Below are 22,703 nucleotides of genomic sequence, written 5' to 3'. Positions count from 1 at the left end.
AACCTACAAGCAAGGACTTTATTTCCTGATCAGGCAATTACCATTGGCAATGTTGAAATGCCAATAGTGGTCCTGGGCCACCCAATTTATCCCTTTCTCCCCTGACTCAGGAGGCCATACACCGGCCACCTTGACAGCATCAAGGGAAGATTCAATGGCTGGCTCAGCAGGTACAGAATGACAACTGACTGTGCTTTAGGTAGATTGAAGGGACACTAGTGTTGTTTATTTGCGAGACTGGATCTCAGTGAGAAAAACATTCCAATGGTTATCGCTGTCTGCTGTGTCCTGCACAATATCTGTGAAGCAAAGGGGGCAAAATTGTCATTGGGGTGGAGGGCAGAGCTGGAGCAGCTATCTGCTGAGTTTGAACAGCCAGACACCAAGACTATCAGAAGAGCTCAATGCAGAGCTATACAGCTCAGGGAGGCTCTGAAAGAGCCCATTAACAGTGAGCCACAGTAAGGCTTGTGGTGGATTGCGCTCTACCGAGGCCAGCTGTTTTGGGGCCTGTTCGGAATTTTGTGGTGCTTGCTGCTCATCTAAGGATATAACACTGTTAATGCACCTCTTGATTTTGCAGTGCTTGCTGTACAGTTATGATGCTTACACTGTGTCTGTTACTGATCCTATGAGTTGCGTCACACTGTACAGTAACAAGTGAGTGGGAGTTTTCAGAACAACTAGGCACTCTGTTGTGAACTAATAAAGATGAATTTTTTTCCAAATAACAGAATTTTATTCAGTAACAAAATCCGTGAAAAGAAAAATCTGTGCAATTTAAAAGCAAATACTTTAAAAACTCAATAAATTAATAGAACAGAACATTTTGCCTAAACATACAGAAGCCGTGGCTCTCACAGGTCAGCATATGTGATGCTGTGGTTGTCCTTAATTTCAGGTGAGGATTGAAGAGTAACTCCATGACCGTTTCACGGATACCTCTCAGGAGGATTCAAGGAACATCCCTGTGCACGTAAACAAATTGCTTGCTCCCACCCCACCTAAATTAATGTGTCCTGCTAACTTGGGGGCACCATCAGTACATCACTGTAGTGGGAAATACATTTACACGCTTACCCAAGCTTCCTTCCCCTGCACTGGGCTCGCACATGATCGACTGCTGGGACTGATCAGAAAACAGATCCTGGCACATGGCACAGCTGGTCCCATCCAGTCGCATGTCCCCCTTTCTCCTCCTCTTCTTCCTCCACCACCTCCTTGCTGTTCACGCCAGGGGCCTGGGACTCAGGCTCCTTGGCAGTATCTCCAGTGTGGGTGGTGGCGGAGTCTGCCAAAGTACGGCACACAGTTCTTTGTTAAAGTGGCAGGTCTGTGGCTCGACACCAGATCAACTGTTGGCCTCCCTGGCCTTCTGGTGCACCTGCCATGGTTCCTTTGCTTTCACGCAGTGTTGCTGCTGGTCCCTGTCGTACCCCTTCTCCTCCATCCCCAGTGCAATCTGCTTGTAGGTGTTCACATTTCTATGGCTGGTCCATAGCTGGGCCTGCACAGCTTCTCCTCCTCACAGGCCCAGGACAGCCAGTACCTTCTCTCTACTCTAGGCTGGAGCATGTCTGGAGAGTGTAGCCAGCGTGGTCAGCTGGGCAGCTGCACATGACAATGGGGAGCTGCTAGGTGCGCTCGCCAGGAAACGGCATTTCAAAAAGTCACACGGCTTTAAAGGGAGTGGGGGAGAACTTCTGGTCGCCATGACTGCCAGGCAGTGGAGTTCACAGGGGTGACCACAGCAGTCAGTGTCAGGCATTGTGGGACAGCTGCTGGAGGACTGTTAGGATCAATATCGCTAACACAGTGTCTACACTCCCACTGCGTCACCCTCGGCGCATCGACCACAACTCAACATCGCTCGGGAAGATGGTGTTGCTACGTTGGTGTACAGCATGGGAGGCAAATTTTAGTGTAGACACATGCACACTAGGTCAATGCAAGGCAGCTTACGTTGACCTAACTTTGTAGTGCACACCAGGCCTAAAATTTAGGTCCATTTAGGTATGACCCTCCAGGGTGTGAAAAATGTACATCCTTGGGAGACGTACATGAACTGACCTATGCCCCAATACAGAGACTACAAGGTCAACAGAAGAATCAGTTGTCTGCTGGGTTTGAACCCAAGGACTCTGGATCTAAAGATCATGAACCTCTACTTGGCTCAGCCAAAGGCAGGAAGGAAGTAGCAGACTCATGAAATTCTAGGCACACGCTGGCCACTCGAGAGGGACAGAGAGCCACACTATGTTAGCATGGGTTACATTTGTACTCCTCACTCTCCCAAGCCTGGAGATTGTGCTGTGCACTGCTCCACACAGTCTGATAAAATCCTCGCGTGAGACCTGATCTGCAAACATTTTGGCAGTTTTGGCAAGGCACCACTATTCCCTCTAATTAGCAATAAGAATAATAATCACCACCACAAACAGCAACAACAAGTGAAGACACTAAGATCGATAGTCACTCATTTAGCATGGATTTCTTTTTTCTCTCCCCAACCAAAGGTGCTTATTAAGGAGGACAGAACAGGCAATTGCTTTGCAGAGATCACAATTCATGAGTCGTACCATCTGCTGCAGGCGTTAATGCTTGAAAAATGCACCTTCTAATTTGAGACAGAGGGAGCAATTATACCCACTTACAAAAAAAATTACACATTGCACACAGGGACGGAGCCGCCGAAAGAACAGCACGGATGAAAAGTCCAAAACCACTATTAACAGCCATTAGTTGGGCCCTCCTGAAATTGCCTGTTTGAAAATAGGCTTTTGGGTTGTATTCTCCATTGAGGCCATGGCTAGCTGTTTTGTTGAGCTCTGTGGTTTGGGTTCACAGGGGCTTGAGCCATATAAACTTCTTGCCCTGTGGTTCCACTTTAAGTTAAAACAACCAGGAAGAGAAAGACCTCAGTTAAAAGCCTTGAGCATCTCCTAGTTCTGCACTGAATAGGCATTTTCAGTTTCGAAGCAAAGTTGTCGCTCTGCCAAGACTCACTGGAAACTCAGCTCAGGACACATTGCAAGCCTTGGCCAGAGATTCAGCTTCCTAACAAAACCTGGTGAGTTTCTTGTGTTTTGAGGTCTAGCTGCAGATAATTGGTTTCAATGCATTTGCTCCTCTTCTGTCTAGGAGAGGATCAAGATTCCCTCAACTCTATCCAGGACTTGCTATCACTCTCCAGCCGATTCTCACTTGTAGCTGTTTCACAGCTGTCTGGTTGTGTGGGTACTCAATAATCAAGGTACGTTGGCCAATTCCCATTAGATACGGAGGTCACATGGAAGTGATTCTGTTGCCTGATCGGGGAAAGCGGACTCAAGAGTCAGGATCTCAGTATGAATACCAGACCCTGATTCAGAATGGAACTTGAACATGTGCCTAACTTCAAGCTCCTGAGTAACTGCACTGAAAGTCAATAGGACACTTCAGATGTTTAAAAGCTAGGCACATGTTTAGTAATATGCTGAATCTTCAGACTACAGTCAAAATAGTTTTTCATGAACATTGATCATGTCCATGAATATCTCGGCCAGTAAATGCGTTTGATGGGATACGCTCTCCTCCTCCCACCTGGGAGGCGGCTGCAGGTGAAGGGAATTCAGTTCTTCCTTCGAACAAACGTCTATGGACAATTTTCTCGCAGCATTTTTGCTCAGATCTCATTCCACAGCCATGGGACAGGGATCGCCTTATGCGCTGTTCCCACCGTGCAAATACACTATTTCCACTTGATTTACAAGTTAATTGAATCAGCAGCGCCATGTCGTACACGTGTACACAAGACACTTATTAAATCCATGGAGCATTAGGGAAACCTTTGGGGCAGAGAGAGAATTTTTTTTCTCTTGGAAACAAATGCACAGAATTCATCTGCAAATTGAAACCGTGCTCAGCACTATGCAAATGCTCCATTTAATTACAAGCATTTGGAATGCACCCGACGTTTCACTGCAAAGGACACAGGAGCACAGTCTTCCAGGGCACATTCCCCTGCCGCTGCGAGACATAACCCTCCGTGGCAGCCTGGAACTGCGGAATCCGTTACTTTCCCCCAGAGCACCTCTCATCTGAAGATCTCAATGGGCTTCAGTCGCCAATTAAGTCTCACAGCACCCCCTAGGGGCTGTTCTGATACCACAGACAGGAGTGCAGAATACATGCAGACACACATAATATGTATTTTTTGTATTGCGGTAGATAGATAGGGGAGTGCGTATGGGGGCAGACAGATCATTCTGATTGCTACAAATAACACTCCAACTAATGCACAGTTTTTGGGGTTCTGTTATAATCAATCATAGCAATAACCACACACACAGGCATACCACAAGTGTGCACAAAAAAAACCAATCAAATAATGCACATCTTTCACAACGCTACAGGGAACATTCTTTCACCATCCTATTGAATGCTGGATCATCCAGGAGATCCAGGTCATTAAATATGCTTCTATGGACAACAAGACCAGCCAGGATTGAAACAGTTAATGCCAACAAAACATTGTAGAAGGGATGCATAAATTCACCCTTCAATGGATCGCCAAGTGCTAACTCATAGGGACTTCCATGGGAGGCAAATTACCCCACATCTTACTACTGCACCTTCCTCTGAGACATCTGGTGCTGGCCACTGTCAGAGACATGCTACTGAGCTGGATGGACCGTGGCTCTGACACAACCTGGCAGTTCCTATGTTCTGTAAGGCAGCAGGTTTTCCTGAGCTCCGTTCTGAAAGCTCCCTCTCCCAGGGTGAGAGGTGCAGAGAGAACAGGCGTGTGTAACAGCTGGCTGCCTGGTGACTCCCTGATACTCAAGTTTGGATTTTATTTTCAGCAATAAGGGTTTTTTAAATGTAGGGGATCCTTCTGGACACAGGTAAAAAAAAAATGGGAAAAATTCAGGGTGCAAGGGTCTGTGGCACAAAGTCTGAGATACAAAATCAAAGCAGTATAAATCACATGGGCTGGGATTTCATATCATCTTACAGGGATCCTCACTGCGAGCTCATCTGTGGTCACCTCCCATCATCCATCTCTCCCAGCTCAAATCTACCGCCCCGTCTCAGCCGCCTCACAAGCCTACATGGTCAAAACCGCCTCTGCCTCCGTGGTGTTCATTGCCAAATCCGCCTCCCACGCTTCGTCTTTCAGGCTCAAGTTTGCTCTCACTGTAACGGGTGCTCTGGAACAAGGTGTCCTTTCCTCAGCTCCCTGGGATACACACCTTGGATGGCTTAGAAGAATCAGAGCCGGCACCAGGTATCCACATCATCAGTCAAGAGGTTGCTGTGAAAAGCCTTGTTTCTGAAGTAGTTGAGAGGGACCCTTTTCTTTATTATTTCTTTGCAATCTTGCTGCCAGTGGTGGAATGCTGACAGACCTGGCTCACACATCCACACCCAACTCCATCAGTGCAACCCATCCCAGACTAGCAGTACCCTCTGACACATCATTCCCAGCTCCCTGCAGTTCGAATAATGTCCCTCTGTCTTATCCTGCATCCCAGTCTGGAGCCTGGTTGCACAGCTTTCCTGATGTCCCTCCAGCTATTCCAGTCCAGAGCCTGCACGCACACTACCTCTGCCAAGGCCCTTCCGTCCTGACCTGTAACCCCGTCAGCTGTTCCAATCTGGGATTTATATTTACACAGGCACTGCTGAATTGGTGCAATGATTTTCCAAACATCCAGCTAGAATTATGTAGATTAGCAGAGAGGAAAAAGGCTCATTTCACATGTGACCTGTATCTGAATGGGAACTCAAGTCTCAAGAGGCAAGAGGCATTCGATCCAACCCGGCTGCCTTGCTGAGTGGCACTGACTTAGTAATGTGTAACTATTACTGCTGCTGACATCCATATAAACACTGGAACACAGCAGTTTAAGTGAACTCTGGTGATTTCCTGAGTACCAGGCACCATGCCACCGTGCATAGAGATTGCTGAAAGTGTGTGTGTGTGCAGCAGGGGAAGGTCGGCAGGAGTTTTATTCTTCCATCAATTGTATCTTTAAGAGGCTTTCACTCCACGGTAATGGAGGAGGAGTTATGCTTTTGTTGTGCCAAAACTGAATCCTTTCATGACCCTTTTTTCCACCCTCCATAAACACTTTAAATAAAGCAAAATATACACACTCACGCTTGCTTGTTAAGTACAAAATGATTTGCTCTCCTAAGTAGTGCACCGCTAATTACTCAACTATTTTATCCTTTTAGAGAAGAAAATACTCCAAGCACTTTGACTCGTGATAGCTCAAGGGATGTGGGGGTGCATGTGTGTTCATGAGCATGTGTGCACGAGTGCGTGTGCACACGTATGTGTGAGCGTGTGGGGGATGTCCATGCATGTCCATATGGATGCATGCACGTGAATCTATGAGTGTGTCTGTGCTTGTGAATATATGTGTGTGTGTGTGTACACTTATATGTCAATGTGGGCAGGGTGCATTCACACGTATGTGCCTGCATGTGTGGATGTGCGCACATGTAGCGGTATGTGTGCATATAGATGTTTGCACATGTGCGTGTGGTTGTATGGCAGTGTATGCGTGTGGAAATATGTGGGTGTGTGCATATGCACTTCTTTGCCAGTCATTACCACAGATCACCACTGCAATGCGGCTACCTCTGGCATAGAAGGCAAAACCCAAGTGAATCACCATACAATGCACACGAGTGGGAGGAGAGGAAAGTTTGACCAAGGACGACAGAACACAGCAGCTACTGTTACTAAAATGCCATGGGATGTTTACTGCCACTGCAGAGCAGATGGGACACCGTTTTTTTGTTTTGCTTTTTAAGGTCTCATCTGAAAGACCTACATACGGTGAACTACTCAGAACTCTGCTGATCTCCCTAGGCAGACTGGAGCCAGAAGCCCAGTTCTCGCTCCTGCTGGATGGGATGGAAAATACTGATGTTCCACAGAATGAAAACAGAGGGATCCTGGATTCCAGTGTATCTAGATGGGCCAAACTCAATGCCCAGGCAATCTTCACACTTCAAACACAATTGTGTTGTTGCAACCAGGTCACAGCACTCTGGATGGGTCACAAGAAACACAACTGACCTGTGTTCATAGAGGAGCTTATCCAAGCCCACACCGTGTGTGCACCTCCACCTGTCCTATGCTGTATAACCATGTTTGTACCACTGCCTTCTGTGAAAATCTGGGCAGCCATCCCACAGCGCCGCAGAAGCAGGGGATTCCAGGCATCTCTCGGACCGCCATGGTAAGAGGAGGCAACTGTTTTTTACATGGAACGACTCAAGTAGAGGAGCAATCCTCCTGCCTCCTTCCCCAAAGCATTTCCACCTCAACAAAAAAACCCTCTCTTTGTTCTTTTCCACTCTGTACCTAGCAATTTCTTTTCCAACAACTCATCTAGGAACATCCAGCCTTCCGCGGCGATATACAAACAGGGAGATGCACATGAAGTTTGCTTCATGTCAAAAAAGCCAAAATATAACAGAATCAAGGGTCCTATTATTCACAAGCCTTCACCGCCCTCGTTAACTGCACAGGCACTTGCTTGTTACAGATTTCCAGCCTATTTCTTAATAAGAATCCTGGGTTGCTCTTAGACTTGGAGGGCGGGACAGATACAGGAGAGAAACTCTTTCCAGTGACTGTTTTTAAAAGTTTACAACATGGTGCTTGCTTGGGAAAGCGACTCCGTGAAATGTGTCCTGGGGCTCCACGATTATGGTATCTCTGTCTTTCCAGATCAGACGTGCCCAGCTTACATGACTATCAATCACTATTATTATTTGCATTAAGGCTCTGACTAGAAATCCTAATAAACCCCCTTGTGCAAGGGGCCACACAGACACTTAGGATACACTGAAAAGAAGCCGTGTGTTCTTAACTAGGGTTAGTGAACCTTAGTTCAAATAGCAGTGAAGACGTGACTTTTAACTCAAGTTAGTGGTTCGAGTTCTATTCCAGGCTCCCCTATAGGCTTTAATTCCAGCTGTAAACCCAAGTCAAAAGCTGAGTCGCAGTGTCTGCACTGCTTTTTTAACATGGGTTAGATAATCTGAATCAGGACGTCGTGTTTTTGCAGTGTAGACATATCCAGAGTACGAGCCAATCCCTGACCCAAAGAGCTTGCAGTCTAAAGAGACGAGGAAACAAGCACAGAGAGATGATGTGATTTGCCCAAAGTCACAGGGGCAGGCCTGTGGCAGAGACAAGAACACAGCCCCAATCTGGTGCCTACCACTGGATCATGCTGCCTCTCTAGAAGCCAAGCCGGTGTCTTTCTTCTCATGCAGCATCACTAGCAACAGCACTTTTGCCGGGCCAAATTCTGTACTCCCATGTAACTCAGCTGAAAAAATTTCCCCCATCAGGAAGGAAGCCGGCCCATCATCTTCAGTATGACTCTGCAATTGGAACGTACTTAACAAGTCTGACCATGATGCATTCCCTGGAACAGAATCCAGCTCCCTCACCCAGGCCTGAGCTGGCTCTGCAGGGCTCCCAGGAATAAAAAGCAGCAGAGACTTATCTTAGCCACTAACGTCCGCAGATCTAACTTTGGATACATGCAGGGGACGGATTTGCTGACTAGGAAGGGGCTATTTTTACAAAGCAGAAAAAGGTTTGGAAAGTGCCTAAGATTTTAACATGAAAAAACATAACAAAGCCACCAAAAATCTGAATATGTTTCTACTAGATATTGGTTTCAAACCTGGGAACTGCATTTCATGCACAATCATTAGCTAATTTAGATAAATCGGACAGATATGTAAGTGAGACAAATACACGTGTATAATTTACAATAGATCCACGCTCATACAGAGATTTATTGATCCCTTGAAACAGAGAGACTGTATATTGTATCAAGTTTCACTCAAGGGGGAAAAAAAGAAAAAGCCTGTTTAATCCACATTTGGTGAAAAGCAGCTGGAGTGATTACAGTACAGCAAGGAAACAGCTAGAGCTACTGTATTACAGCACAATACGAAAGCAGCTGGAGCCATCACAGCATGGTGAAAACTGCTGGAGCAATTACAGTTAAAATATAAACAGCTGGGCGTGCTAAGGTGGGCGCAGATACATCAGGCAGGTTCAGAGCAGGGTTAGGGAAGGCGGCTGTAGTGTTGGGCGTAGGAAGAACAGCTATTCTTGTGGTCATGGTACTGCAGGACTCAACAGATCTCGGTTCCCAGCTTTGCCACAGATGCCTTGAATCGCTCTGTGCTTTAGCACTTTCCCCTTGGTACAGTGGGAATGAGCATCCTTCCTTTGTCCATTTAGACTGGAAGCTCTTTGGGGCGGAGCCTGTCTTTCATTAGCTGGATAGACAGCCCTGAGCGCCAGTCTGAGTCAGGAGCGGTACAGTGCAGCCATGGTATTAATGATGACAGCCCCGAACTCTGGTGAGCCCCGAAGTTGAGGAGATTGCTTTTACATCGCGACATCTGCTCGTTATAGCCGGTGTTCTGGGGATATAGCGAGGCAGTCACAGGCAAAGAGACCTAACATCGCCATCGTTCAAAGGATGGTCTCCAGCACTCAGCCTCTTCTTGGACAGCAACTAGACAGGATGTCCCGTTTCTGTGGAGCTTGAATCTGTGATGCTGAGGTTTTACTTGGCTGGTCACGATGGATCATCGTCTTTTGAGGACTCCTTCTCTCAGCCCTAATGGAGTAGGCTAAAAAGAAAGGCAGCTTCCCAGCTGCTTTGCGCACGACCAGTACTTAAACATTTGGGCATATCTGAAGATGGCCCATGGAATGACCATAAGCCCCCGCCTACGGTCTAACCTGAAACTTCACATTAGGGCTGGTCGGGAAAATATATTTTCCCCCTATGGAAAATAATATTCTTTTACCTCCAAAATTTCTTATGAAAAAGTTTTGTGTTTCTTGTTGCAAACCAAAGACAATTCACACATCATAGCCTGGGGCTAGAGCGACTCCCGGCCCGACCGAACAGCAGGATGTGAATTAAGAGTGAAGTTTGAAAATGCCCAGGAAGGAATCAAGTGTTGCAACAGCCTCTGCCATTTTTGTTTTCCTTGCTAAGCTTCCTAGACAGGCCAGCAGATAAACCTTCCTTGGAGTCAGAGCCAACGCCCCGGGCTTCCACAGTCTGCAGATTAAATACTGTCCACTAATACTGTCCTCAGTAATTACACGTTCCTCCAGGTTAATTGCTAATACTTGAGGCTAAAACATATCGCAGAGATTAATTACCTTGTAACCTGCAGTTATAAACTCTTATGCTAAGGTTACAGTTTGGAAGACAGGCACAGGCAGCTCGTTCCCTTGTGACTACGTCGGTACCGATCTTGTTCTTGCTTAGGTTAGGTTAGCTCTCATGCTGTTGCTTAGACTGCAGAGAGGCCACTGAATAGGTTATGCACCCCCAGGATGTTCTGACCTGAGCCAAATCTGGAGCATTACAGGGCAGGGGACTGTTGATGTTCTCCAGTCAGCATGTTTTAGGTCTTACACATTCTGTTCTTGCTTAGGCAACTTAACTGTAAGTGACGGGTGAACTTCAAAAGGTCCAGGTTCAGAGGCAAACCCAAAAGCTTGTAACGGCTGAAAGAGCCTTCTCCTGCCCCTCTGTGCAGCCCAGACGCTCCACTTCATCTAGGGCCTCTCTCTGCAGGAGTCACTCCTGAACGTCCTGCTGCTTAAGCCCCCGGCCCTGGCCGTCCTTGCACATTTCCTAGCAGGATCTGCAAAGCTGTTATGCACCAGCGTGACTGAGTGCATGCTCTCCACATTACCAGCCCGTGCGTGTCTGCTCAGTCAGTGCTAAACACGTACAAGGTGAGGATGGGCATGTCAGAGACATGGATTTAAGCAGGACCCTTACTGCTAATAAGGTTCTCTTCTTTGAGTCCTTGCTAGCTAGTATCCAGTGCCTGTAACTAGGGGGCTGCCTGGTAGCACCCTCAGCCACGCCACATGGATCTGCCTGGCGCCCCCTGCCCCACTCCACTCTTTACCCCTTGTCTTCTTAGGCCCAAGACTCTGCACCTGCATGGCGCAGGATCAGGCCCTCATGCAACCAAAGCCACCATTACTGCACGCCCAGCAGGTGGCAGGTTCCCAGTGCATGCAGCCCGTTCAGCTGTCCGAGTCTCTCAGCACATGGGGGTGCTGAGAACTGGGTAGCGAGAAAGGAGTTGGTATATCAGAAGCATAATGAGTCATTAGTGGAAGTTACCTTCCCTGAGCTCCCTTGGGACACCGTACAGCTCCTGTGGCTGGCTCCTGAAATACTGTACCAGTTCCACTTCATTAGAACACGGTTCTGTCTTGGATTTCATGTCACATTATCTGGATCTTCAGAGCTCGAAATTAACTTTGTAGGGCTAGACTGCTCAGCTAATCCCTGCCTAGCACAGCGTGAGAGAGGAGGGAAATGTATGCTGAATGTCAAGCAAACACTTCCTGCTCGATTAGGCTGCAGCGCCGAGAAGTGGCAGGAACCCGGCCTCTTGGGACACTGAAAACTCGACTGGATCAATCACTGGAGAATATAGAGAAGAGACCAAAGCAGAAATATCAGCCTTGTTAGTCTGTATCCACAAAAACAACAAGGAGTCTAGAGGCACCTTAAAGACTAACAGATTTATTTGGGCATCAGCTTTCATGGGTAAAAAACTCCACTTCTTCAGCTGCATCTGACTCCTTATTGTTAAAGCTGAAATATTGGCCCCATTAAATGGCAAAATTCCCTCTGACTTCAATGCTGCAATAGTCAGGAGTCTTGGGATGGTCTAGAAGTTCCTAGGAACTCAGCCTGGGCATTAGGCCACTCTGCGTTTCCCATATTACTAAGAGAGACGGAAGTGCCAGCCAGCTGCTGGGTACATGGGAGTAGGGAGGGGGCCCCACGTGGGAATGGTTGAGAATCACTGCTCTAGACGACCTGCTGGAAATAGGTTTTTTCCATCTCTAATTTCTGGTGGCTGCTAAGAGCCAGCCGTCTAGCATAGCACCAGCATGAGAATGGGGACTTCTCCAGAGGCACAGAAACTATTATTTAACATGCCAAGGGCAGGCCAGCCCGGTGGCTCAGCATCAGGAGGATGAACTAGGTCTCAGCACAGGGCAGTCAGGTTCCAGTGCTGATGGCACGGCCTCTTGTCCCCAGGGCTCCGACCACAGTGGGAGGCTTTGGCTTTTCAGGCCTCAACACGCTTTGAGACGAGAGTCACCTGCCCACCTGGTGATACCTGCCCTGAGCCAGAAATCTCAGCTCCCTGGAAGGAGGCCGGGAGAGGAAGAGGCTGCCTAGTCTGGTGCAGAGCTGGGATAAATGTACAACAGCTCGGGTGGGAGTGACAGGGGCCCCGATGGCTCAGTTTTAACACTGCCGACAGCGTGTACGGACCCAGAGCAGTGGAGACTTTGGATTTCAAACAGACTCCAAGCAAGGTGAGGGAGATGAGTGAGACCTGCCCTGGTATCCTGCCAGCAAGAGCAGCACTGGCTCCCTCTCAGAGGATGCACTCCACGGCAGTGCTGAGCCTCGGGGCTGTGTCTGTCTTGGGCCAGGGCTGGGAATGACGTGAGAGAATTTGTGCACGGATGGTTTGGGGAAACACTTTCCACCAGGAGCCAGAGCCTGCTGCACTCTCAGCCACGCACACGGGTCATCCGACGAAGAGCAGGCAGCTCATTCACATGCTACGAAACCGTGCGGCCGTGCTCTTGTTCCAGGCGCAAACACCAGCCAGCTAAACAAAGCCAATAACCGAGGCAGGCTGACCTCTGATTCTTTATTGCTGTCAATAATTACCTCACGGGGGCTTAATTAATTAGTGTTTGTGAGCCTGGGGTGAAAGGGCTGCCTAAACACTAGGTACTAATTATTTTAATTATTATGATTGCTATTAGGCTTCGATTCCCTAACAAGAAGAACAAAGACCAAGGATGTTCGGTGCTGAAGACAATCTGGTTGACAAAGGAGCAATGCGACAAAACTAGAAATTCTGATGAAGAATTGAAAACCGCTGCCTGGTTGTCTTGGTCCTGCCAGTCCTAAGGCCGTGCACAAGGTTGGTACGCAAAGTGGTAGTGGAAAGTGCCACTTGGCACAAGTCAGGGAAGTGAGAGATGAAGCCCTCTGCTCTGAAAGGTGCACACCCGCCCCCGAGCGCCAGCCTCCTCTCCTGAATGAGCATGCAGTGAAAAGGGCCGGGACGGGGGTGAGGATGGGCTTGTGTAGGGTTAAGCACCATCCTGCTCTCAGTAGTGAGACAATCCCCTCTTCGACCTCACTCCTGCTACTGGACAGAATAACTTGGTGGTCATGCAGCAGTGCTCTTAGGAGTGCAGGATTGGGACCCAACACGTGCCCCTGTCCTGCACAGTACGTTTTACCTACCACCAGGCCACTACCTGCCCTTGGAAGCAGAACTAGAGCCCTTCCACTGAAAAGACACAAATTAGAACAGCCAGGGAATCGGGCGCCGCCCAGCATGGAGCAACCTAATCCGGCGCTCAGTCCGGACAGGGACAGACTGCACAGGGGGAGGCGATGGCTGAGGGATGAATGTAGGGCAGGAAGGAGAGAGACCAAGCAGTCTCCTCGAGCTAGGGGTTGTGGGTGTGTGAGAGTCCTGCTAACAAGTGTGAGCTGGCTAGCTTAGCGATGCTGTATTAATAACAGGTATTATCCACACCACAAATAGCTCTGAGCACACATATTACAGCAGTCCCATCGCTTAATTTGGCCTGTACCTTTACTATAATCCCATTCTCTTGTGCTAGCTGTCTCACACCACCTTGCATTAGCTGAAGTAAGCTTTGGCTTAAGTAGACAGGAAAGCTGTCCGGATCAGGACACAGGATCATTTTACCACAGCGAGAGGAAGGGAGTTATTCTCACAGGGCAACACTGGAACATCCCCAAGGAACAGGATAAGGTATATGATCGTTCTACCCTAGGCAGACCTAGCAGGTGCTTTCACGCCCCTGGGTACCTGCAACATACGTGTTCAGAACAGCGAGATAAGGGGTACCAGAAAAACAAGGCAGAAAGCCGACTGGTTAAATCTAGTTTCAGATGGCGTACATAGTACCTCTTAACTGTAAACCGACAGGGCATAAAAGACGGCTTTAGCAACTGCTATGTCAGGTGAGTGCGGCCACACTGCACGAGAGGGCTTCGCAGAGACCGGTGTTGTATACAACCTCTCTCCTGTACTGGGCTTAGAGCAATCAAGCTGACTGATGCTGGTTATTTGGTGTCCGAAATATATTTCAAAATGAACAGAAGTGTGGTCAAGCCTCTGACCATCCAATGTATCGACAAATCCCCTCTTCTGGTAGCCACTTCCAGCTGTGGGGTTGAATTCCCGAACGGTGGTGCTTTATTCCCACAGGCTGGAATTGCCCCAGTGAGCCCCTTCCTCCTGCCACGGGAGGATTCTGCTGAGCGGCAGCACAGGGAAAGAGACACAGATGGACTATGGAAACTAAAGGCTGGTGAGGCAACGATACAAAGCTGTCACCTACCCTCACTGCCCGGAGTGGGAGTGACCGGGGACACACATGGCTTTCCATTGGGATTTCAGGACCCCTCTCGCTCTCCCAGGTCCCTCATTTCCTCCATCGCTTTTGCCATCTCACTTTCCCTGCCATTGCATGGTCCTTCTGTCTGTCTCCACACATACCCTACCTATCCATCCATCCCCATGCACTCCCACTATCTAGCTATCCATCCCTCCCCACACACCTCTGGGGTTTCTGCAGTCCAGGCCCCAGGCCCCTACGTGTCTCTCTCAAAACACTTTACCCTGCATCCTATTCTCTGGGCCTCCCGAGCTGTTCCCTGTTCTTTCCCTCCCCCGGTGCTGGGAATGAATTTCCTCCAGGACTCCCCTTTCCTCGGAGCAGCTGCGCACTCCCAGCTCTGCCCCTCTGCCAACCTTCCAGACCTTTGTGCTTGCAACATCCCTCCCTGCATCCCTTAGCCATGCTCACTGCGGGTGAAATTCACGTCAGCCGCATATGTGTGAGTCCCTGGGCTATGTCTGGGATGGGCTTGGGGAGCTGAAGTCCATGCCCACATGCTGGGGCCAGGACTGCACTGCACACCTCCAACCTCGGAGCTGCTACTCCAGACTATGGACTGGAAGAGTGACCACAACCCCACTGCATGGCCTATGCACATACCCCAGAGCCCATCCCCTGGACTGCCCCAGTCACCACACTCCCCGCCTGCATGGGCTGGTTCAAAGGCCTTCTCTGCCACACAGAGGGGCTATGCAAGGATCCCTCGGTGGCCTCTCTGCGTGCTCTCCTGCCCTGCCCCAAGCTGGGGCTTACCTGGTGCAGAGGCAGAAGGAGAGGGCAACCCAGCGCACAGGGGCAGCAGCTGGCACTTACCATCCTCGTCCGTCTGGAATATCATCTCCTTCCCTTCCTTGCGCCCCTCGGGGTTGGAGAGGACAAGCTTCACGTGGACGTTCTTGTAGGGCAGCAGGTTCTTGATGGTGTAGCAGTGGACGTTGTGCTCCATCTTCATGCACTCCCGGAAGGTCTGGTTGTGGCTGGTGCCCACGAAGTAACGGTAGCAGAGGGAGACCGTGTAGGTGTGGCAGCGTGTCAGGTTGTAGCCCAGCGGCTCCCACTGCAGCGTCAGCTGCCTGGACTGGATCTCAGAGAAGGCCAGGCCTTTGGGGGCCCTCATGGGCTCTGACAGGGAGAAAGGGAGAGAGGTCTGACACAAGGAAAACCATCCACCAGGAAGGGCAACGAGGCTAAATCTGTGGCAGGACCCAAAGGAAATGGATTTGGTGAGCCTCAGCTTTGATCCTAGTGAACGCAGGGCCACGGTGCAGCCCGATTGCTCAGGAAGATCCAGGTCCAGCAAAGCAGAGGGCTCTGCAGGACCAGCAGAGCCTGGATCCTCACTGATACTAGGGCCCCTCTACACCGCTCTGGGCAGCATAAAGGAGACAAAGCAGGTGTAAACGTAACTTACACCCAGTTAAGGTCTCTTTACGCTGCCACAGTGATATAAAGGGCCCTAGTGTAAACAAGAATCAGGCCCTAGATGAATAGCTAAAATAGAAAGAAAGAACGAACGAACTTGTGTGATGTGACTGTGGGCACATCACTCCACCTTTGAGTTTCCCCATCAGAAATGTGGGGATGCTCATCCTCCCTGGTCGTGAGTCTTCACTATCCCCTCACCTTGACTTCCTCCAATGGAGGGTGACCAAGAAAGGCAGCTAAGCAGCCACTGGTTGTTCTGGCACTTCCATACCAGAAGGCTAAACGTCATCTGGCCAGCCCAGCCCAACCAGACCCCAAAGCTCTCTGCAGGTCATCCATCAATGACCACGTTCCCTGGACCATATTATACCAGGCATCTCACGGGGGTTCACCATCTCCTACACGATCAGTCATCAAGGAGGACCATTTGAGCATGCCCCACACAATCCCATTTGCAGAGAGGGTGAACCCTGTGGGGCATGGTGTCTTCCTCCTCCTCTTTTCTGGGGCTTCCACCCCCGCACCTGAGGGCTGTGTTCTTTCAGGAGGTCTAAGCCCATCCCAGGGACTCACTGAGGGTGGCCGGGTGTGGGGAATGGAAGCACATAGACAGGGCTTTCCAGGCAGGCCCCAACCAATACCCATAATAGGTCTGTGTGACCAGGGCCCTCCCCTTTCTATCAGGCTGGCGTCGGGCTCTCAAAAGGGCATAGACTCAGCGGAGTCGTTGGGGAGAAGTTTAACCCATTCTCACAATTGGCACCGGTAGCAGATGTCTGATTTAATGAGAAGCCACGCTGCTTTGCCAACAGCAAGCACACAGGTTCTTTATCGTAGCAGCGTAGAACCCCCCTGGCCACCCCCTGTCCCCCAGAGCTGGGTGGTGGTTATAAAGGCAGGAGGTTTGGTGCAGAAGGGGGATGCGGGGAGAGAGGCTGCAGTCACCCTGAGGTTAGAGAGGAAGAAGCCCAGCGGGACAGCAAGGCCTGGGCTCCTCACCTGAATAGAGGAGGCTGGCAAGCAGCCAGGAGTGGCACAGAACAGCACTGGCGGGAGACCCTGGCAAACGGGCAGGGACTGGACCTCTATGGAGCAAGCTCTGAGAGGCATTTAATTGAGAGGGACGTAGGATCAACCCCACAGAAGTTGGAATTAGGTTGTTCTTTATACCTGTTTGCTGGGATTTTGTTAGGGGAGGGCCCGAAACAAGGGGAAAACAGCAGCAAGGAGTGGGATTGAGCAGACCTTGGCTGCTGGTTCCTGGACCAGAATCCAGCACAGAGGGAGGGCCTGGTTTCCCCTACCAGTCACTGATATGGTGCTGTGAGGCTGGAAAAGGAACAAGGACAAAGGAGAACCTTGAGAGAGGGGCATGATGACCACAGGGCCCGGAGATGGGGCTGAAGACCTTTAGGTGAGGACATCTGGATTGTTGATTTGTTGGTCTCTGCTACTCCAGAAGGGGTGAACTAAATCACAACCTGGCCAGAGGGCCAAGTTATGGGCAAAGAGACCACCGAAGCGCTGGTGCAACCATCAGCAAGAGGTGCCAGACAGGGAGAGAGCAGTTATGCCTTGTCTGGCCACAAAGAGGCACTCCAGCGGTAACTAACTCCCTCCAACCAACAGGCGGATGGGGACCGGACCTGCTCATTGCAGGCAGGGGACAGATATTCTGTTACTGAAAAGGGCTTTGGAAGTCCACAGAGGCATCATATCTCAGAGCAAGGGAATTACTGTCCCTCTCCATGGATCTGACCCGCCATCACCCTGCCTCATGCCACCATGCAGCCAACGTGCAGCACAAACCTCCCAGCGTTGCTCCGAGGAACAAGATCGGCCTGGCAGACCGGCTCATGCATGGGGTGTCCATTGCAAATTGGATAGTTCAAGCCACCCGTTTGGGCTGTAAATTCAGAACCAAACAAGGGCATTGCTGTGCCAGCTGTATGTGCAGCATACCAAGCAAGAGTCCGTATATGTCTATATAGACAGAGACAGTCCCTTTAAAATCCCACCTGTCCTGCAAGGGAAATCTGAGCCTGCAGGAGGAATGCCGCTGGAGAAATGACTTACTGTAAGAAAGGCAGGGAGACTTTTAAAGGGAAAGGACTGTCTGTAGACCAGAGAACGAATAAGAGCTATGTCATCACTGCCTATCCCCCCCTTCTCCCACTCCTGCTCCTGGGGAAAACTGCAGGCTCCCTCTCCAGGAGTCACGAAAGTAGCATGACGGGTAGAGGCAGCTGGATTATCTAAGACGCTCGAAGGAGCGTCTCACCCCAGCAGGTGATGCTCATGTATTTATAGGGCACATTTGGGAGGCGTGATTTGTTGGTGTGACAAGACGCAGTAGGGGCAGCGCGTGATTCCAAGGATTGGAGCATGTCTGGCCGGTGACCTCCTGACCTAGGGCCCAGCTAAGTGCCTCTAAGCACCCTGGATATACAATAATCGCCCTGCAATGTGCCTCTGGGAGGCTCCCAGGGCTGCTTTGGAGTGGATTCTTCGGACAGAAAAGGGAAGCGGCAGCAATCTCCTGGGCAGCATGGATGGGGCTGTGAGTCCTCTCCAGTCCTGCAATGGGGCAGCGGCAGCTCCCAATGTCGCTGCAACCTGGAACAGCAGGATTGCTGGCGGACTTAGTGGGCCAAATTCCCAAGGGATTTCCCCAGGCAGGAATTTGGCCCAATCAGCGTTGCTGGTTGTTGTTATGCAACAGGAACTTCTGCCAGTGAAATAGCGTCACGCCTGTTCCTCAGGCATCTGGATTTACTTCCCACCCAGCTCTGTGACTGCCAGAGCCCGGACCCAGCCCAAGGCTCTGGGAGTCTGTAGGTATCGGAGCTACCAGGTGAGCCAAGTGGCAGTCTCCCCTGTCTCGGCTGAAAGTTGCTCTTTCCAGCTCAAATCATCAAGGGGCTGGTGCTGAAACGCGGTCAGCTCATTTCAAGGGTGAGTGAGCCCCAAGCTATATGGCAAGGGCCCACAGAGGGCACAGGCCAGTGGGTAACCACACTGTGCCACAGGCCTGTGTTAAACTCCCTGCCTTGTCTGGATCAGCTGAGAGCCTTGCCACTTCGCGGGTGGTGCCAGGGGCCTCCTGGCACGCAGAGCCTCTGAACAGCACTGATAAATTCCAGCATTGCACAGCTTTATCCAGGGGAGGCCTCACTAAAGCCACCCCAGGATCATTCTCAATAGGACACTCCCTCAGCAGCAAAGCCGCTGTGGGGTGAAAACTTCTTGCCTTATCAAAACAGGCGGAGGAGCCTGCCCAGTGGTGTTAATGAGCGCCGGGGAAGTAGAAACTCAGGCGGACAAGGAACAACGCCTGCCTGTACCACATGTCAGAGACAGCCATGCAGGGGAGGGACGGGGACGCTCCCTGGGGAGCCCAACAGGCAGCAAGTGAGTCACCTCCCCACACAGGGAATGATGGGTAGCATTAGATAGAAGGGTGCTATCACCATCCTCATTCTCAAGGGCTGTGACTCACGCACTGCTCACTGTGGGAGCCTGCAAACACTGGCAGTTGCTCTGAGAAATATCAGTGCTCAAATTAGACCACGCACAGTCACCGGAGAAACGTCGGGCTGGAAGGCACCTCGAGGGGTCATCTAGTCCAGCCCCCAGCGCTGAGGCAGGATTACGTATGACTAGACCGTGCCTGACAGGGGCTTGTCCAACCTGTTCGTAAAAGCCTCCAAACCTTCCCAGGTAACCTGCCTCACTGCTTCACTATCCTTAAGAGTTAGGAAGATTTTTCTAATATCCAACCTAAATCTCCCTTGCTGTAAACTCAGCTGATTCCGTCTCGTCTTACCCTTGGTGGGATGGAGAACAATTCATCACCTTCCTTTTTATAACAGCCTTTAACATAGTTGAAGACAGTTATCAGGCCTTCTCTTCTCTAGACTTAACATGCCCAATTCTTTCAACTTTTCCTCCTGGGTCAGGTTTTCTAAACCTCTTATCATTTTTGTTACTCTCCCCTGGACTCTAATTTATCCACATCCTTCCTGAAGTGTGGTGCCCAAAACAACACAGAACTCCAGCTGAGGCTTCCCTGATGCCAAGCAGTGTGAAAAAATTAGCTGCTGTTTCTTACACATGATACTTCAGTTGATAGACCCCGGAACGACCTTTGCCTTTTTCGCAGCAGTGTCACATTGTTGGCTCATGTTCAATTTGTGATCGACCCTGACCCCCAGATCCTTTTCAGCAGCGCGACCACCTAGCCAGCTATTCCCCACGTTGTCACTACGCATTTGATATTTTTCTTCTTAAATGTAGTACTTTGCTCTTGTCTTTACTGACTTTTTTCTTATTGGTTTCAGACCAATTCTCCAAGTTATCAAGATCATGTTGAATTCTAACCCTGTCCTCCAAAGTACTTGCAACCCCCCGAAGCTAGGAGTCACCTGCAAATTTTAAAAGCATGCTCTCCACTCCATCATCCAAGTTGTTCATGAAAATCTTGACTAGCACTGGACCCCGGACAGACCCCTGTGGGGCCCCCGTTTGACAGCGAACTGTTGATGACCTCTCTTCGAGTACGATGTGTCAACAAGTTGCCCTCCCCGCCATAGTAAGTAATAAGTCCTATTCAAAGGTATAAGCATGAAGGCTGGCATACAGCTCGCCTCTGGGGACTGAACCGTGGACTCCAGAGCTAGGAGCATGCACCTCTACAACCTGAACCTACGTCCTGCTAATAAGAACTGTACCTGGCTCATATCCTCTGGGGGTGAGGTACAAAGGGGGGATGTGTGACACACTGAACAGTGGGTGGGATAAGCAGGGGAGTGAGGGAATACATTTCTGCAAGCTCTATCCCTAAGATTTAAGTAAAGGGCACAACCTCCTCCAATGTTAATGCAATGTGAAGATTGCAAATTAAGCACTCATGAATCAGATGATACAAAATGTAAGGCTGACCCCATAACCTTAACTCTGCCCCTCTGCCCACCCTACAACACAGCCTTTAAGGTGGTGCTCATGTACTATTCATTCATATTATATTTGATTGTTGATCTGCTATATTTCACATCTGAGATGCTCCACCTATTCTCTAGTCTCCTGCAATTCCTTCTACCACTTTTGATGAGCCCTGGCAGCCATGTGAATTAGCACTGGGAGTCTGTGGGGACTCGGGGTTGTGCAGCTGCAGGTGAAACGCAACCCGAGTGAGATGCTGGGGGCTCAATTTCCAAACTGGGTGAGGTTTCTGTGTGTTTTCTCTAGAAAAACAACACGAAAAATGTCACCAAAAATTCAACTGTTCCTTGAACTGTTACTGCAAGAAATTGGAGACTATGGGCCCGAATCTCATTTACACTAAGGCTACTTTATCCTGCACTAGCTGTGCAGAGGGGCCTTAGAGTGAGTGTACAGAGCAGCCCAAATGAGACTCAGGTCTCCAATTCCATCACTGAAGAGTGAGACAGAAGGAAAAGTTCAACACAGACTTAACTACAGAGCTTCCCCTGATGCCTCCATAATATACCTTCAATGCCACATCTAAGACAAGGACACTGCTTTTGAGGGATTATTTCTGCAGTGGCTGCCACATCTTCCCTAACCCGTGAGTTTGCATCAAGAGAACAGCACTGCCCTCTTTCCAAAAGATGTTTGCTCTTGATGTCAGTTACCCTCATTAACAAGGCAGGCTTCCAAGCCAGACTGAACTCCCAGCCCAGGCAGTGCATTCGTCCTATCAAAGCTCTGACACCAAGGTTACCCTAAGGACCCAACTGGTTTAAAAGAAGGGTCACCACCGCTATGCAAAGGCACTGGAGAATTTTATAACCACCCCCAGAGCAGAGCTGCAGGTGGAACAAACGGAAACTTTTCATCAGGACATAGCTGTCTGAGTCATTATATCACACTACGCTGTCACGCGGTAAGGAATCAGGACGACAAATCATTGTCCTGTCTTCCAGCAAAATAATAGCGGGTTTGTGGGGCTTCGTTCACTAATAAAGTGCTTCAGGAGGCTAGCAAAGTGCCAAGTATTGCTATTCAATTGCCATTCACCTCTCAGATTTCCTTGCCCACCTCTGTGGGATTTGCATCCAGTGCCTGAAGTGCTCCTTTCTCCTGCTGGAGGAGTATATTCTTTGCCCACTGCAACACAGCTAGGAGCCACCAAATGGCACAAATACAGAGTCTAGCTCTACCTAACCGCATGCAGATCTCGGAGGAATGCTTGCTACCAGGTGCTGTCTTTTAAAACTATGGGTACCACCAGTAAACTTTACTCTTTCTGCCTTCATTTCTCTCTGGCTGAAACATTCCTACATGCAGAGCACAAAAAGAGGAAATTATTTTTCATATAGGCCCTGGAAGGTGTTTGAGATGTGTGGTCCCTATCTGTATTCCACTGTGGGTATGCATGTGCTCCATACACCCGGAGTCAGAGAATTCTTGCAAACAGTGTCTGCACATGTGCCATTGCCATGTTTCTAACCAAGGGAATAAAGGGGGAGCATATCGACTGCCTCTCCAGTTCCTTCTCTACTGCTAATCCTAAAGATCCAAAGCAGAGGGGAAGGATAGTGAGTAGTGGAATAAGACAGGGGCCAAACATCTCAAAGAACCTCCACTAACTATAAAGTAAGTAACTTTCTCTTCTTCTTGGAGTGCAGGTCCCTATGTGTATTCCACTGTGGGAGACTGACAAGTAGTGCACAAGAAGGAGGAGGGTGCAAGGACG

At 49.6% G+C, this 22,703-nt stretch overlaps 1 protein-coding gene across 4 annotated transcripts in view; it reads right to left on the bottom strand.

Annotated features, from left to right (window-relative positions):
* PTPRU (protein tyrosine phosphatase receptor type U) overlaps positions 1–22,703 on the bottom strand; it is a 281,840-nt gene that overhangs the window by 107,225 nt on the left and 151,912 nt on the right. For all 4 annotated transcript variants that reach the window (XM_075060956.1, XM_032802871.2, XM_032802873.2 and 1 more), the window contains one exon: positions 15,374–15,682. In XM_075060956.1, the coding sequence (XP_074917057.1) occupies positions 15,374–15,682 (309 nt within the window). The remainder of the gene's footprint in view (positions 1–15,373; positions 15,683–22,703) is intronic.

Source organism: Chelonoidis abingdonii, chromosome 25, assembly GCF_003597395.2.
Source record: "Chelonoidis abingdonii isolate Lonesome George chromosome 25, CheloAbing_2.0, whole genome shotgun sequence".
In the NCBI taxonomy this organism is placed as follows: Eukaryota; Metazoa; Chordata; order Testudines; family Testudinidae; genus Chelonoidis; species Chelonoidis abingdonii.
Note: the sequence above shows the minus strand (reverse complement) of the source record. Positions and strands in the feature narration are given on the sequence as shown.